The sequence below is a fragment of the Sebastes umbrosus genome, chromosome 17 (genome assembly GCF_015220745.1).
Source record: "Sebastes umbrosus isolate fSebUmb1 chromosome 17, fSebUmb1.pri, whole genome shotgun sequence".
NCBI classification, from domain to species: domain Eukaryota; kingdom Metazoa; phylum Chordata; class Actinopteri; order Perciformes; family Sebastidae; genus Sebastes; species Sebastes umbrosus.
The window spans coordinates 7,188,971-7,205,775 of record NC_051285.1 but is presented as its reverse complement, the minus strand read 5'-3'; the positions used below and the strand labels follow the sequence as shown (position 1 = coordinate 7,205,775).

The following is a 16,805-nucleotide window of genomic DNA, read 5'->3' as shown; positions in this document are numbered from 1 at the left end:
GTTATTAATGTTACATACCAACACCTTGCCAGGTACATGTGCTCCTTGACGAAGACGGATCCTGAGAGCAGAATGTACCAACTGGTAGCGATGCTGTCTGGACTGGAACAGAGAGAAAGAACATACTGGTGTGAAACACTGCAGCCTGTACTTCATTACACCACCTCACAATCTAATGGGTTGGAAAGTGTAGACTGTGTCAACTTTAAATATTCCCATTTTTTTTTAAACTTTCGTTACATACCATGATTGAGAATTTGATCAACTCAAACACAATTTGTTGTATTCAACTCCCCATTTACTTTGGGTTTACTGGGCTCTTTATGTTGCCGTTTTATTCTCTATCAGCAAGACTTACCATGCTGTTATTATATTGTTCTTTAATAAATGTCAGGTTGGAGCCTTTATTTTAAATCTGCAATTTTGCAAATTTTTTTGGCAGCAAAATAGTTATGGACAACATATTTCAACGGATAATAATCAAATAATATGTAAGTCAGACGAATTTCAAAGTTTCCTGAAGTTAAAACCATAGACTGTATATAAGAAGTGGACTGTGACGGCATATTTCAACAGATAATAATCAAATAGTTTGTCATCAGTCAGACGAGTTTTAAAGTTTCCTGAACTTAAAACTTGAATTTTTTCACCACTTCTGCTACTACCCTGTGTCAGGTGTCACTAAAACTAGCTTTTATGACTTGATGGTGAGATAAAGTCAATTTGTACACCTATGGCTGTTCTATTCATCATGGCTATCCATACATATATGGCTGAATTGGCTAGAAATAACGATTTTTGGGCGGCATTTCTTCCAATGCTTTGAAAGATTTAGGAGTCATGCAAAGAGAAAATAGTCTGAAAGAAAAAATAAAGTGCACATCCAAGCTTTGAATCCCAAGAGCTGCATTTTGCATTAGCATAAATGTATTCTAAGCATGCCAAGCACTATAGAGCCGTGATATAATGTGCCATCACTGCAAGGTGCAGGGAATCCATTAAAGATAGGCAGTCACGCTAAAAAGGGCCGGGACAAGCAGCACTGGAACGGTCACGTAATGTTTGTCTGTCATTCAAAGCAGCTGCAACACGCACTTCTTTTATCTGGAGGTAAACAAACCCAACACATGTGCTTTGTGACAGCCCACGCTATTCCATGTACACGTTTTATCTATTAACCCCAAACGGCAGACTAATTCACTTCTTAATAAGCCGGGTGATGGAGTCGGCGGCGAGCCAAGAAGCAATCATACATGAAGAAGTCAGTCAGAGGAGAACACGCGGTATCTCTGGTTATGAATATGAATACAGACGCTGGGAACACAGACTGAGGAATGAGGAGTGTTTGAAGAGTGGAGATAGGAGATGCAACACCTCATGGAAAGAGAGTAATGTCATCGCCTCTTCTCCCCTGTTTTTCTGTGTGATATATATGTGTACTAACAATTTCTAGATGCATCGAAATTTATGGGCAAAGGTTATTCACTTTCACATCTAACTGCAAAAAAAATAAATCTTTTTTTCAATTTGCAAATTGGATAGAAAACACAGGTTATTTATCGACAAGGTGACACAGTTTGACAGCTATGGACAACTACCAAGTAGGGCTGGGCGATATGCCCAAAACCCTCTATCATGATATAGATAATTTCATACCTTGATAACAAAATATCACGATATAGCATGTTTTCTGGTAATTCCATAAATAAATAGTCTTTATGAAATAATGGTAAAGCCTATTTTTGTGTGTGAATTAAATACTTGACAAAAGAAAAGTACTGAGTATTTTCTCATTTAATTAAGAACTCCATATATACATATTTGTTAATCACATTGAATTGAGTGGTAATGTAAAGTGTGATGTAAAAAAAAAAAAAAAAAGCAATCTTCAAATGATATTCCCTCAAAATATTTAATATTTCACATTACATTTTCTGAGAAATTTGAGTCAGTACTAGTACTATTGGTGCTTGTTATTATGAATTTAGACAAAGTAATTGAATTTGTTGAATACTCGATTCTGATTGGTCAATGAAAGCGTTCTACGGTCTGTTATTTCTTTATAGCAGACTGTTGCTATGTATAACAGACCGTTGCTATGTATAACAGACCGTTGCTATGTATAACATGCCGTTGCTATGGACGCAGTTCTGAACTCGGACTCTGGAGGATCATTTTTGTGTCAAATTATTGATTTCTTAAATAAGTAGCCATGTCATAAGCGGGATAATGTACAGCTAGCGTGCATTGTTGTGAAATAAACACCTTCAGGGCGATGTGACCCCGAATAGAAGGGGGGTTTATTTCACAACAATGCACGCTAGCTGTACATTTTTTTTCGCCCAGCCCTTCTACCATGTAGGGATTTAAATTTTAAGTAAATAAATAACATCAATGCATTATTTTATCACAAATGGGGCTTTCTCCCTCATACTTTTCAAATTCAACATTTGGTGCTGGAAAATTGAGGAGCATTTTTCACTATTTCCTGACATATTTAGAGTAACCAATTAATTGGAAAATAATTGACAAATTACACAATTGATAATTATTGTTAGTCGCAGTTTTGCTACTGTGTGCATCATGCATTAATTCATTCTGACATATTTTGTGTTGCTTTTGGTGCTCTTTATCACTGAATGTTGTGTAGTAAAAAAAACATAATCATGTGTGAAAGGAGAAATAAAAAGCTTTGGTTTGTCAGGGTTTAAACATGATTAACTACTATTATGGTTTCATTGGAGAGACTGTGATTGCTTTCATCTGCTGTCTGCATGTGTGTGTGTGTGTGTGTGCGTGTGTGTGTGTGTGTGTGTGCGCGTGTGTTAGCTGACTAATTGGACATGGCAGGCGCTTTGTTCTGGGTTAAGGTACTTAAGACCTGGTAGAGAGGCAGGAGAGCGTATTGGAGAAGGAGATTTTCTGTGTTTATTTGATGGTAAATTAAACCATTGAGTGTCTAATGTGATTGCAGTGAGCATGATAATACATCAAGAGCATGTGGAGCTCGTCTCTCCTCCTTTCATCCATCTCCGTCCTCCCTCCATCTCTTCACACTTGCACCTCATCCTTCTTCAACCTCGCTTCAAATCCCTCATTTCTCCACCGCACTTCATTTCCTCGTCTCTCCTCCGTCTTGACATTACTTTCCTTTCCTCCTTCTTTCTCTTTAGCATAATCACCTCTTATTTTCTCTCCTCCTCTGCAGTCCTCTCCTCTTTTAATATACCTCCTTACAACTCTCTTTGCAGCCACTTCCACCCTTCTCTTCTCATCTCATCATCTATACTCTCCTCTTTTTAGCACCTCTCTCCCTCTGTCACTAGCCTCTCGTTCATCTCTCATTCCTCTTCTCTCCTTCTACTCCGCCTTTTCCTCCGAATCCACACTATATATGATGCTCAAATGACTTCTTCTTACCATCTGATCTCATCCATCTCAGTATCCATTTATTCACACAGCCTGACAGACAGGCCATCAGCGGATCTGTCGACATTACCTTTAGATTAATAGATCAATGTTCTCATCCAGGACATGGTATCTTAAACCTGGAGTCAGGTGCTAAAACACATCAGACTTGAGGTTTTACTGGGCAGCTTGAAAGTTTATTTAAGAAGCAGCACATAATTTGGATGAGTCAGCAGTCTTAATCCACATTTTTCATTGTTATATTTTGTCTTGCTTATTTTTTAACTCTGTAAGATGCAAATGTTTAGAGATGTATGCATAAAATGTGAAGTGTTACTTGAAACGTCAGCTGGTTTGAAATAGATTCACGATATCTGCAAGTTTGACAAAGCTGAATTCAGCCTGTTTCAGGCCGTTTTAAAGGATAAATCTGTTGATATTGTATATTTTTCTTATTATCAACAAATCTCATTAAAAAAACGAAAGCAATAATGAATAAAAAAGCCTGATATATCTTATTTCTCGTTGCCATAGAGCTCCCATTGTTGTCAAAAGACTGTTCAAGACACATCAACGATCCACTCTGTTACACTGGTTGTTTCTTCATTAGCATGAACATTGGCATAAATGCATTATTTATTCCTGTTTCAGCAGCTTAATGTTTGCTAAAAACTACAGTTCCCGGTTGTACATTTTAGATAATTATTTAGCTTTTTTTAAAGTGGATATTCTGTATTTGTGGCCTGATTTAGAGATGGCTGGGGAAGTCAGAAAGTCAGAAAGTCTTGAGAGACAGTGTTATTTTTGGTCTTTTTAACAGGATTTGTTGACAATAACACATATAAAGAATATTGCCAGCCTAATACTTTAAAACAAAATAAACACGATATTAAACTGGGAAAATAGGAGTTATACGACTATAAAGGGGAACTATAATGTGAAAAAATATTAATATTTTATGAGGTAGATTACAGAAACTGACTTCCCCCTGAGCAAGGTATCATTTGCTTTAGTGCTGACACAGTTATTCTAGACAGCTACAGCGTTAATGTTACAGATTCTGTGATTGTGAAGCAGGATATTCTTGAAAAAATATTCAACTTGGTAAATACTGGTAATAAAAATACACCAAACAACTCCTATTTGAATAGAACAAGCTTTCCTCAGCAGATATTTGAATATATATATAGAGAGAGAGAGAGTAGCAGACTACTTCCTGCTCTGTGTGTGAGAGTTTGTACTTACTAGAACAGGACGTGGTTAGCCTCATGTCTCTCATACCTGGCCGAGGTACACATCGACCTGAGACAGAAAGACAAAGATGTTCACTTTTTCTCTCCGAACACATCCCTAACACATTCTTAGCTCTAACAATCCATCACACATCCTACACTTGTTCTCAGAAAGGCAACGAGCTCTCCCATTTTAGACACCATCATTACTGTCTGTCAGCTCAGAGAGTTAAAGTGACCCGCTGGCTGCAGCCCAACATACATTTCATTTTCTTTGGTCTGAGTTGTAGCAGAATTTTACTGCGTCTTTGGTCGATTGAACCCAATTACAAGAGAACCAGGGTCTGTAAACACAAGTCAAATAGACTCAGAAGTACTGTATCTTACTAACTGGACAGAGGTTTGGTTCACTTTATCATTCATTTACCAACAGATGTCTACTGGATGTTCATATCTGCCTCTGTGTGTCCATAGTGAAATCACTTCTCGTAAATGGTTCACATTTTAATCTCACACTGTTGTTTGTTCTAATGTGAACACTCCTGTTCAAATGTCATTGTTATCACCTGCTGCACTAAACCAGCAAAGAAAAACATTCCAGGCTTAAGGCGGAACATTTCAGACATGTTTGGTATGAACGTGTGAATGTCTAAAAGACGTCATTTGAATGATAAAGACGGGGTGGAAAACCAACCTCGGGCAAAAGGTATTTGAAAACATATTTTAAACACTCTTAAACCTGTTTGCTGAGGGTGTGCCACATAGAACAATCCATGCAGAAAGTAAGCCTAAAGGCTAATCTACATTTATTTTGGTAAGATGATACTGTGATTGACAGTAGTCATTTGATAGTAGCAAAGCAACACTCAGAAAAAAATCAAAAGCTTGAGTAACACTTAATGTCTTTTGACTCACCTTAGCTGATGTTCCCTGAGGTGAGAGAGGACGTCCATGTGGTAGAGGTGGCAGTAGATGGTGTGCAGGTCCTGCAGGACAGAAAGACAATGAAATCTATGTTAGTGAACATTCATCACTCTCCACCAAGAAATTACTACTTATAAGAGAAATTATTAAATGATCTCACATTTCCACGCACACAAAAACTGCAACATGGTGTACACACATGCTGCGGTAATCTGTGCTACTACTAGAGGTGGGACCAAGTCATTGTTTTGCAAGGCCCAAGTCAAGTCCCAAGTCAAGACAGGCAAGTCCCGAGTCAAGACCCAAGTCAAGACCCAAGTCAAGCCAGGCAAGTCCCAAGTCAAGACTGATAAGTCCCAAGTCAAGACTGATAAGTCCCAAGTCAAGAAAAGCAAGTCTCAAGTCAAGTCTCCAGTCAAGTCTCAAGTCAAGTCCCAAGTCAAGCCAGGTAAGTCCGAAGTCAAGACAGGCAAGTCCCAAGTCAAGACAAGCAAGTCTCAAGCCAAGTCTCAAGTCAAGTCTCAAGTCAAGTCTCAAGTCAAGTCCCAGGTCAAGACTGATAAGTCTCAAGTCAAGTCCCAAGTCACCACAGGCAAGTCACAATTCAAGTCCCAAGTCAAGACAGGCAAGTCCTGAGTCAAGTCCCAAGTCTAGACAGGCATGTCCCGAGTCAAGACCCAAGTCAAGTCCCGAGTCAAGACCCAAGTCAAGTCTCAAGTCAAGTCCCAAATCAAGACTGATAGGTCTCAAGTCAATTCCCAAGTCAAGCCAGGTAAGTCCAAAGTCAAGACAAGCAAGTCTCAAGTCAAGTCTCCAGTCAAGTCTCAAGTCAAGTCCCAAGTCAAGACTGATAAGTCTCAAGTCAAGTCCGAAGGCTCAACAGAGTAACTGGCATCAACTGACGCTCAGTAACAAAACGTTGGTTCTTCATTGGTTGAAACAAAGTGGATCTGGAGAATTAAGTGTCGACGTGCTGGGAATGAATTATTAACGTTGGTTGATTTAGCAAATGAAGGGAAATTCATTGATCAAGTATTTTCAAGTCAAAAGTCTCAAGTCCAAGTGAAGACACGAGTCATTGGTGTTAATGTCAAGTTGCAAGTCTTTTTTTATTTTGTCAAATCTAAAGCCATCAAATGTGTGACCCGAGTCTGACTCAAGTCCAAGTTGTGGGACTTGAGTCCACACCTCTTTGCTGCTACTAGTGAGAAGCCATTCACTGCCATTTCAAATAATATACATTTACACACACATTTGCGAAAGCTGCAAACTGCTCCGAGTGTGTTTAGTATTTAAAAAGAGTGAAAGCTTTTAAAAGATTAGCTCATTGTTTAGAGTGTGTGGAATGTCTCAGCACCATGTAAATCACATCTAGCCACTTGGACCATACCACACACTGCCTATCAAATCGACACCCTCGAACCAGACAGGCAGGCATACCACTTATGTACGCACATGACAGCAGCGAGACGAGCGCAGATATATCCACCCACGGACTTAAAATAGGACCCTATCAGGGCCAGCTGTCACAACATTAAGAGGCTGACAGAGTGTGTACGTGAAGGGAACAGCTTCATGTAAGCATCTGTAGGATCAAACAAACAGAGCAGCTATTCAGGCCACAGGGCAACTACTTTAAACAGGTGGACTGCATGGATGACTGCTTATGTTCACACACATGCTGTCACACACACAAAGACACACACAGGCCAGTTCATTACAGACATGAACCAATGACATTGACCAATATCTGCCTACCATCACCTCTAAATGTGACGATTGATCGCTTTACGGGGAGTTGTGTGCCGGACTATTTCTTGGTCGGGACCAGTAACATCCTGGAGTCTATGCTGGTTGCCTGGCAACGTGTTCTGGCCTTTGGACGGATCCAGACTAGCCGTTTCCCCCTTTTTCCAGTCTGGGAGCTGCTGGAAGTGTAAATTGTAAGCGCAAAATTACAACAGGTCTTTGATTAAGAATGGTCATTATTTTTATTCGCTTAATTTATTGTATTTAAGTTGTAAAATTGTATTCTATTTTATTGTTATTTTCACGTATCTTATTGTATTTAAGTTGTATAATTTTATTCTATTTTATCGCTATTTTATTAATATAGTTTTACATTTTATTCTGTTATTATAGCTTTTAATTCTATTTTATTCTATTTTTATTATTTTATTGTCTCTCGTGCAGTGGTCCCAAATGATCATATTATTAAATTGCTGAATTGTTTTTGTCTTTTCTGTTGTTTTCACGGTTAAGTGGATAAGTATAGTTCTCAAAATGTCAAACTTTTCCTTTAAAGCACAGCCCGTTTACTTTAAGTCTGAACCCAAATCATAGAGTCTCCATCCTTCCTGTCATTCTGTAGCCAATGTAGAAGTCCAGCATCATGCATTTATATACTTCCTGTACTTATGATTGGAATGGACTGCCAAAAGTAAGAAGTTGAGCCAAATGAAAACATTTAAACAAAAAAAAATAAATTAAAGTGACCAGGAGCCAGGAAGCTGCGCTTTCAACCTCTGACAGCTGAAACAAGAAACAAATGTTTTCCCTAAAAATCATCCTTCTCCAGGATAAAACCAAAGCACAGCTGCAGTTTAGCAAGAACAGACAAAACAAAATGTGACAGCTACAGTGCACTAATCTGAACTAATGAATCAGAAAATCCTTTGAGGACAAATTCATATTTGCAGTGTGTTGGAACACCGTTTCCTCACTACTGGTTTTGTTTACACAGTACTTAAGCAGATTGGGGATTTGTGTTTCAGTCTGAAATGTATTGTCAAGCATTTCAAACAAATACTGAGAGCCAGACAAAACTTTTATGTGTACCTTGAGGGTGTGTTACTTGAAGCCACACATCATATACGCAAATATACAGACATTTTATGAAGTATGAGATTATGGATTATATGTTTAAACAGGTAACAGCAGATATGTTTTCTCTTATACATGATATAAACCCCTTAAGCCACTTTAATACCATTTTGATAAGGTTGTATAAACACTGGCAAGACTTGCAAAACTTGAAAACAAGCCTCCACAAATCTGATCAGTGGTGTCTGAGATATAATAACGGGCATTACAGGTTGGTGAAAGAATTAAGTATTGCAGTATTGCAGGGTATTACATCTGTATGACAGCAATACGTCACAATCAATACAGCAGAGAGAGACCAAAAGAGAAAAGGAGCATGCTTTTGTGAAACTGAGTCAAGCAGTGGGAGCCAGAGGAAGCCGAGCTGAACACTGGGGACGGGGGAGCCTTTAATGCAATGAACCAACACACCTCTGATGTGTTGTTGGCTCTGTCTGACACAGGAAGGAAGGAAGGAAGGAAGGATTTGGGGGAAGAGATGGAGCAGAGAGAAAGAGGGGAGTGAACAGAGACGGCGTCAGACAGAGGAAAATACCAAGAGAGAAAGACTGAAACGTCCAACCCTCGTCCTAATGTCGACACTAGAGTACTTCCTTGTTTTTATGAATGAAGTGGTACACAAGTTGTAGTTGCCGTGGCGTCCATGTTTGACCAGTCAGCAACGGTGAGCCCTGCAAACTCTGACCCTCAAATTTCTGAACTTTTGGAAAGTACTACCTCCAGAGAAGGGACTTTTTTTTTTTAACACCTGGAGCTACATTTAGTTTCTGGTTCCTCCAGTCTGAACGCAGGTTTAGTTTCTCAGTTTCTCAAAAGGTTCTTGGCCCCCCTGGGAAACTTCCTGTGATCGAAACACCCTATTGTACTGTGATCAACTAAAAACAGGTAGACTATTCCTCTTAAGGGTGGGGGACTACAGCATAGTATCGTGATATTTTGCATGGCAATATTGTATCAATACATGGACGTCAAGAATCAATCTTTTATAAACTATTGACCTCTTAACAGTCAGAAGTTGCAGTGGGCTCAGTCTTAAAGCTAGAGTGAAGATAATGGTATCATATGAAATAAAAAAATCTAAGGAATCCATTGGTACCAATCATGTAATGTTAGCTTGTCGGGAAGAACGCTAAATAACGCTCCAAAGTTATGTAAAATGTTGGCGATAAAAACCTGCACCTTATTAGATAAAAGAGATGTTGACAAACTGCATAATTTGCAGTTGAAAAAAGGTAATAAATCACAATAGATCACAATATCAGCATGTTGCAAAACGTTTTAAATCGCAATAAGATTGTATCGTGACTTAAGTATTGTGATAATATCGTATCGTGGGGCTCTGGTGATTCCCACCCCTAATTCCTCTCACTATGGTTATATCGCAGGGTGCTTAATTCCTCACTGTGGTTCATTATTTCATGCATTTCACGCTATTGAGTAGATATATCTTGTACTCTTCCTACTTAAGAGGAACCGATTTAGTTCCCTTGAAGAGGAAAGCACAGCTAGATCTTTCAAGACACTAGAATCTGGGCGCTCTGTCTCACACATTTAAATAAAAGCTAAACGCTGACGGATAGAGAGCTTGACCTGGCCGAGCCGCTTTACAGAGAGAGAGAGTTGTAAGCTCCGTTTACTGACCCTGAGGCATGAACAGTGAGCGGAGAGCAGAGCAGAGCAGCGTATGTGAAAGTCCTGGTTCACGGCGGTGAGGAAGTGGAACCGTATTGACTTCCAACTCACAGTTAACTGGGTTAGTGAGCACAACAAACTGCTGCAGTAAGCACTCCTGTCATGTTGCTGAGCGAGCATGTGCGAGTGTGTGTACAGTAAGTGTGTGAATGTCAGGACATACGGGCCTGAGGCGACTGGCTAGCATGGGGGCTCGGAGTAGATGAGACAGCCCCGATACCAACCTCAACCCCTGGTTGTTAGCGTGTTACATTAAATACTCTGCCTGATTCAAAAAGACACAGTATAGTACCAACCATGTTATTTCACCAGTGACACTATAATGTGGCCCAGACACATTTATCTTCACAGATCTACATACGCAAGTATACTTCCTTAAAGCCCCCCTCTGCTCAAAAATGTGGATATTTATAGATTCAGATCTTTTTAATGAAGTAGAATGAGTAGGTGTTTCTGTGTGTATATAACACTTAGTGCAAATTTTTGGCCAAAACAAAGGTGACGTGAGGCGATGCAACTGGTGGCCTTCGTCGCCGCTAGTTCTTTGATGTCGGGTAGGCCTTTAGGTGACATTTTAAAATTGTTATCTCACCAAAAAGTCCAAAACCCAAAGATATAAAGCGTCAAATCCAAAACATCTGAGAGGCTGGTACCAGCAAATGTTTGCGATAATGACCATAAGTGAATTTTCAGTATTGCAGTCAATTCAATTTCTGTTCTTCAACTGAAAAGGAATATAAAAAGTCTTGAGATAACCCATAGATAGCTCAACCTGCACAGTAACCTCTCCTCGTAAAGTAGATATATGAATTTATTTTACTGCGTGACCCTTTAATAACACACATAGAGCTTCTACTACTACTACTACTAATACTACTGCTGCTGCTACACACGCCCATGAAGTCAGCTGCCCCAGTTCCACATATTGATTAGTGTAAAGCAGGTCATCGATAGATCCAGACAGACAGATAGCAGGATGTCCAAGGAGGGGTTCTCTGCCTTGCTGTTTTAGTCAGTGGTCTCCACAGAGAGAGAGAGAGGATGGTAATGTGAGATCACTGCACCGCCCACGCCAATCTCTCTCTCTCACTGTGCCCTCAATACATATATACACAGCCTGGACTTGAGCTGAGGGTGTGGTAGCTGTGGTCTGGTTTCCGGTGGCCTACACTAGGGAAACGATCCCCATATTTTAATGTAGAAGTGTCAGTCCACATATCTATTCCGCAGCGGCGCCTCCATTCCCAACCCACATGGAAAACCTCACCCCAGAAAGTAAAACAGAGCTAGTTAAAAATGCAATCTTGTTGTTACATATGCACAGGATTCAAGTTTAGAAGATTAGGAATTTTTACATGTCTTAACATACAAACTACTATGAAACACCTCTGATGCACCAGATTTGACAAATCTTTTGGATGTCCAATACTAGACAGTTCTCGTTCTCATATAGGATCTGAGAATCATTTGTGAAAATATAAATGCAAACATATTTTTAAACAGTTTCGGTCGACGTTTAAGGGCTGTCTATGACCAAAGAAATTCGACAAAACACGATTTTATCGACTATGCGATCAGTTGATTTAATTGACAGATCTGTAAAACTGAGTTTCTCCACAAAGAAACACACAAAAGCACCACTTTAGTCAACTAAGACCAAAATGAGTGATTAGTCAACTAATCAACTAAAAGGGGTCAGCCCTACTAGGTTTACATGAGCAACTATCAAAGCCATGTCCTTCATGTCATTAGCTTCAAGCCCACGTGCCATGTATTGTTGTCTCATTGTCCTCTCCTCCCTCTGGACCGCACAGGGCAGCGGAGCAACCCTCCTCAGTGACTTCTGACCTTTGACCTGTCCTCCCTGGAGGCCCATGTCGTGGCCCGACGACCCCATCTGTGATTAGGACATCACATCCTCAGGAGAGACATCCGTTAAATCATCACCAGATGAGGCTGTAGCATTTCATTCAAACCCGTCTGATATGGTCGAAATCAAACAGCGGGGAAAACGTATTTTACTTTTTGAGAATGGACTCACTCATATTGTGATCGAGGGTGCTTACGTTCCTAAATAGTTGGATGTTTTGCAGAATCTGTCTCAATTTACTATACACATTTACTATTATACTGATATTGCTTTTAAAGTGACATGTGTGAGAATCAGAACAAAGATGCTGAGTTACTTTGTAACAGCAGTACCCAGATTTTCCTGCTGTATTTGAAGTTGCATGGCTTCACAGCACATGAGCAGAATCCAACCAGATGCGACTAACTGCAGAAATATCTTAAAAAATCGAGTCTAATCTGATCCTCAGAAGTGCAGCTGTCAAACTAAAAATAAGACAAATGGATCTGATCATCAGTGATGCTCTGAGCTTGCTGCGCTTGTTGTGCTCGAGTGTGTGATGATAGACGCCAGCATGTGTGTGACTCAGGTATTTAAAGTGCTGCTGCCACCTCCTGGCAGAAACATTTGGTCCAGCAGATATTGTGTATAAACACATTAAACTAAACTAAGAAGGATTAAGGCAGCAGCTACCCAGACAGCAAGAACACACTGAAAAAAATGACGGTAGAAATGTTTGTTGCTATTTACAAGTACATTATCGCAGTAGAAAAAGTGATGTGAAACCTGTTTGCTGCCTGTGTCAGAGCTGTCCCGACCACAGAATCTTAATTTGGTGATCCACATTTCACAGTAACTGTAGATCTATATGTGTTAGCGTCTAGCACCCATAACCCTGACAAGATATACTGACATTCTGACACGAGGCTCTGCTAAAGTATGCCTGTTACTCATACATCAACATGCCGTGGCAGCACAGAACAAGGAGCAGTCGTACAAAAGCAAGTTCTTGCAGTGCAGAGGTTGTTGTCCCACCCACCATATTTCTCCCTTTCCCATCAAGACACAGCCTTCTACTAACACGGTATTCATGATATGATGAGGCACTCCTACATGAGTAAGAATTAATCCAGCTACTGTTGTGCAAAACAAATTCCAACTCTGGAGGCTCTGTTTTTTTTTTTTATTTCTATCTTGAACTGGTTGTAATTTGAGCGGTTCTTTATGTACCGGGTATGTTTAATGTCCCTGAGGCCAGTAAAAAGCCTTTAAAACACTTTCTGGACTATGAAAAGCGTGGAAAGATTTTACAGTTAGGCAAAGTAGGCAACTTCAGGGAGCCCCCCAACTAAAAGCGCCCCAAACAGCTATAGATTTATTATGATGTTACTTAACAATCTACTTCAGAGGAAAACATGGTAGTACTACATTTACATGGCAGAGAAATGTTACTGGTTACATTGCAGATTCAGATTTGACTCAGTATATTAGAAGTGAAACCTCCAACTTGAGCAGATGTTAAGTGTTGTGCTGATAAGGCCTCTCTTTCACTCCTCACTTGAAGTAAACATTTGAATGCAGACTGTGCATACTGTGCAGTATTAATAGTTTTATTTAAGAAAACAGGTTTTTTGAGTAACATTCCCAGTTAAAGAAAAGAGAAAGATGAAAAGTAAAGCAAGACAGTGTTTGCCTGAGGCCCCCAAATCACTAAATCCGCCCCTGGAGAATATTGTTGCTTTGAGCTGGTTTAACTTATATGCAATATAATGTATGGCGGGGTCATGACCCCTATGGTGGCAGAAAAAAACATTCAAAACCCGTTGCAGAGTTCAAAATTATTCCACTGCATCTTTCAGGAGGAACCAGCTGAGCCGGCCTTTGTAGAGAGTTCAATCCCCCCTCGGCCCACTGCCGCCTCCACCAGAATGTACAGTATGCCAGTCGAGTCTGTCACTGACACAGAGAGGATATTGTAGACAGGCAGATACAACACGTCCATTCAAGCCGGCAGAACAAACAGCTTGGCTAACATCCTGCCTGCACAGCCAGCCTTTTAACATTTACATTACATAGACTACTGACTCTCCAAGCCTTAGTGTCAACATTGTGCTCGGCTATAGCATAACAGGGCTAAAAGCGAGGGACCAAAAAAGGCTTTAGTGATTAGTATATTCAGATGAAATTAAAATGCATACATTTTAATTAGAGCTGTCAATCTATGAAAATATTTAATCGTGATTAATCGCATGATTGTCCATAGTTAAAAGTTTTTATCTGTTCAAAATGTACCTTAAAAAGAGATTTGTCGAGTATTTAATACTCTTATCAACATGGGAGTGGGCAAATATGCTGCTTTATGCAAATGTGTGTATATATTTATTATTGGAAATCAATTAATAACACAAAACAATGACAAATATTGTCCAGAAACCCTCACAGGTACTGCATTTAGCATAAAAAATATGCTCAAATCATAACATGGTAAACAACAGCTGTCAGTGTGTCAGTGTGCTGACTTGACTGTGACTTGACAAAAAACTGCATGTGATTATCATAAAGTGGGCATGTCTGTAATGGGGAGACTCGTGGGTACCCAAATAACTCATTTCCATTCACATATCTTGAGGTTAGAGGTCAAGGGTCCCTTTATATACAAATAAAAAAAGAAGGTGGGAAAAAAAAGAGTAGACCTTTTTCTAAAAATTGGCATTGGAACGAAACTCTCTATAATTGCACATAAACGCACTACTACAGTAAATCCTCACATGGGATAAATATTAGAGCTATAAAAGTCTTTTATAAAAGCCATTTAAGCTTGTACATGTTTAAATATGTTGACATGGTCGGCAGACTAAAAACACACAGCCCTAGCCCTGCATGCTTGAAACAGTAAATGTTACATCAAGTGTCTCTGTGGGAAACCACTGGAGTTACAGCATCCCACAGAACTTTCCAATACTCAGCCTGTATACCATAGAAACAGGTCAACTCTACTCTATAATCTGCGCCATAGTACTGTAAGCCACTATTATACACAGCTGCGCAGGACGGAGACGCTCTGTTTGAGTTTCATTAATGGACACGGGGACGGCAAACAGGCCTCAACAGAAATGTCAGCTTGTCAGAGGGTTGCATGAGATGGGGATTCAGCATGAGTGCTCTCTACTGTACCATAAACTGTAGTGAGCTGGTGAGTCAACGGAATTAGATGAGCTTAAGTAGCTATCTATGATTGACATTTAATGGGAAACTCGTGACAAGCAGTTGAGGGGCCTGAACTCCACCAGTTCAACAAACTTAAAGGGGACATATCATAAAAAGCTCACTTTATCAGTGCTTGTGCATATGGGTATCTGGAGTGCCGACCAACCCACAAACTGTGAAATAAGACGACCCAGTCAGTTTTTTATGGGCTGCCTGGATTAGAAAACATGTGATTGAAGAAGCCAATCTCCCCTTCCTATGTCACATGCAGGCTCGTTAGAATATACCGCCCACCGCTTGAGAATTACCTTTGCAAAGATGCACCATATTTTGCTAGCAAGCCAATCAGAGCAGACTGGGCTTTTTCGTGAGGTAGGCTTTCCGCAAGTAAATCAAGGAAAGCTATTCGCCACACTCGCGGGTAAATGTTTTTATACCAAAATAGTCATGTTATAAAAAATAATGCACAGAGTCTCTACAGCTTTGGTGTCATTTACGGACACGCTGCTTCTGTCCTCTGCTACCAGATGTGTTTTTAAGCTGACCATGTCGAGCGCTCCTAGTTTCGTGTCACTGTTAACCGAATACGGGACATCAGCTACTCCGCTAAACTATCACTTGCCGCCGGTCAAATTGACTGTTTTGAGATCAAGACTTCTTGAGTTGTATTTCAGGCTTGACTTGATTAACAGTTGATCAATATGTTAAAAAAAAATTCTAATTTTGCTCTGGCCTCTTCTTTAATTTTGTAGCCAATTCAATATAAAACTTTATTATCTAAATTAAATGTACTTAGAACAATATATATGAGACCCAAAAAGGCAATTTATTGTCTGAGCCAGTAAAAAATATGCTTGGCCGGTGGATTTCTTTTCATCTACTAGTCCTCTTGGAGTCAAAAAGTTAATTTCGGACCCTGAATACAGGTATATTCAGAACATTAAATCATGTAAACATGTTTCAAGTATGAACTGGAAACTAGCAGGATATGTCCCCTTTAATGTCTGTGTGCTTTATGCAATGTTTTTATGTTCCACCACCTAGTTAGCTGTCATGGCGCTTGTCCGCCTGTGTGTCTGAGTGTGTGGAGAAATATTCATGTGAACACAGTAAAGTAAAGAGCATGATACATAATAGAAACTCAACACCAAAGACTAGATGATTAGATTAGATTTTTGAGCACCTTCTTTTGTTAAAATGACTAGAATTTCATTGATTTGAGACATGAAATTCCCGTCAACGAGCCGATAAGGACACATTTGCTAATCAAAGCATTAAATATTGGTTATGTTTACTATATATCATGGTGCTTGTGACAGCTGTAATGCTTCTTGTTTGTAAGCTATTACACAACTACACATTTATTCTAGATAAAACATCATGTTAGAATCAAATAAAACACAGCAGAGGAGAAAAAAATATCCACAGTCTTTACCCGCAGCTGCACAATCTCCTTACCGGGCAGCTCAAGAGAGAGCTTAGCATCAAGCACGATATAACGTTAATATTCCTAAAGCCTTCATGGGTTAAACCTACAAGGGCCGACAAGGTCAACTATGATCCCATGGTATCATACCTCCAGACAGGATCATTATCCATACAACACAGCA

At 39.7% G+C, this 16,805-nt stretch overlaps 1 protein-coding gene across 1 annotated transcript in view; it reads right to left on the bottom strand.

Moving 5' to 3' along the window:
• The window catches only part of rapgef6 (Rap guanine nucleotide exchange factor (GEF) 6), a 161,347-nt gene that overhangs the window by 117,089 nt on the left and 27,453 nt on the right, over positions 1–16,805 (bottom strand). Inside the window, exons 2-4 of the mRNA XM_037747738.1 lie at positions 5,556–5,626; positions 4,654–4,710; positions 19–102 (exon numbers count right to left, since the gene is read on the bottom strand). Of these exons, the coding sequence (XP_037603666.1) occupies positions 19–102; positions 4,654–4,710; positions 5,556–5,626 (212 nt within the window). The remainder of the gene's footprint in view (positions 1–18; positions 103–4,653; positions 4,711–5,555; positions 5,627–16,805) is intronic.